Source organism: Microplitis mediator, chromosome 1, assembly GCF_029852145.1.
Source record: "Microplitis mediator isolate UGA2020A chromosome 1, iyMicMedi2.1, whole genome shotgun sequence".
In the NCBI taxonomy this organism is placed as follows: Eukaryota; Metazoa; Arthropoda; class Insecta; order Hymenoptera; family Braconidae; genus Microplitis; species Microplitis mediator.
Genome location: NC_079969.1, coordinates 18,518,759 through 18,520,098, shown reverse-complemented (window position 1 = coordinate 18,520,098; position 1,340 = coordinate 18,518,759). Strand labels below are relative to the sequence as shown.

At 31.9% G+C, this 1,340-nt stretch overlaps 1 protein-coding gene across 1 annotated transcript; it reads left to right on the top strand.

The window, feature by feature from the left end:
* The first annotated feature begins 280 nt into the window (after positions 1–280).
* LOC130673035 (tigger transposable element-derived protein 2-like) lies at positions 281–965 on the top strand. The gene is made up of 2 exons (XM_057477916.1): positions 281–307; positions 429–965. Exons 1-2 carry the CDS (start codon positions 281–283, stop codon positions 963–965), a joined length of 564 nt encoding a protein of 187 aa, XP_057333899.1.
* Positions 966–1,340: the final 375 nt, after the last annotated feature.

The following is a 1,340-nucleotide window of genomic DNA, read 5'->3' as shown; positions in this document are numbered from 1 at the left end:
AATTGCCTGATTAATACAGTCGACTCTGTCTAAAGGTTCCACGTCGGGACAGGACCATTGTCTAAAGGTTCCCTCCCCACCATCAGGACTTCCCTTACAATATATTCCCCTCGAGCGCCGAGGCGCGCGCTAAAACGAACACATTGCGCAGTAAACATAACCTCAAAAAAACGTGCTGAGCGTTTTTTTATGTTTTGCATAATTAAATTTCTAAATTATTTATTAATGTGAAAATATACGTTTAAAAAAAATATTTATTGAAAATTGCAATAAAAAAAAAATGGAGACTGGATGTGACAAAGAAAAGGTAAATATTGCTTTCAATAAATAAGTAAAAAAGTGTCAACATGACAATGTCAAACTAAGTTTTTTGTTTAAATATAAAATTTATTGTTACACAAAAAATAATTAATTTTTTTTTTTTCTAGGTAAAAAGAACAAGTTTATCAATAAAAGATAAATTAAAAATAATTGAGCAGATTAAAGCTAGTGAATCTGCAACAAATCTTGCAGTAAAATTTAAAGTCACAAGACAAGCAATAAATCGAATTAAAAGATCGGAATCGAAAATTTTGGCCACTAAAAATGTCTTGACAAATTGTGATGGTAGTTTAACAAAAAAGAAATATAAGGCAGCGGAAGACAGCTTGCTGGATCGCAAACTTTATGAGTGGTTTAAACAGCGACGAAGTATGGGCTTAGTAGTTACTGGTGTTATTCTAAAAAAAAAGGCATTGCAATTTAATAATAGACTCGGTGGTAAAGAAAACTTTGTTGCGAGTGATGGTTGGTTGACTTGTTTTAAGTTGAGACATGGTATTAAAGAAAAAGTTATTCATGGAGAAAAATTATCAGCTAACGTGGTAGGAAGTGAAATATTCAAAGAAAAAATGAAAAATCTCCGTGAAGTGACAGGAATTGATCTGAAATATATTTATAATTGTGACGAGACTGCCTTGTATTAGAAAATGATGCCTATAAGAACTTTAGTAGGTAAAGATAAACAACGAGCTGAAGGACGAAAGAAACCAAAAAACCGTGTAACCATTGTATTTTGTGTAAACGCTGATGGTTCACATAAAATTCCTCTATTTGTCATTGGAAAGTACGCGAAGCTCCGCTGTTTTAAAAATGTAAATTATTTTCCAGTACACTATGTGCATCAAATAAATGCATGGATGACATGCGATTTAATGAAAACCTGGTACAATTTACTTTTTTTGCCCGAAGTAAAAAAACATCACAACCTGGAAAAAAATCCAAGCATTAAAATCATATTAATAATGCTGCATGTCATCCACCAGCTCAAGAATTAAATCAAATTTGTTCATCTTGTAGCA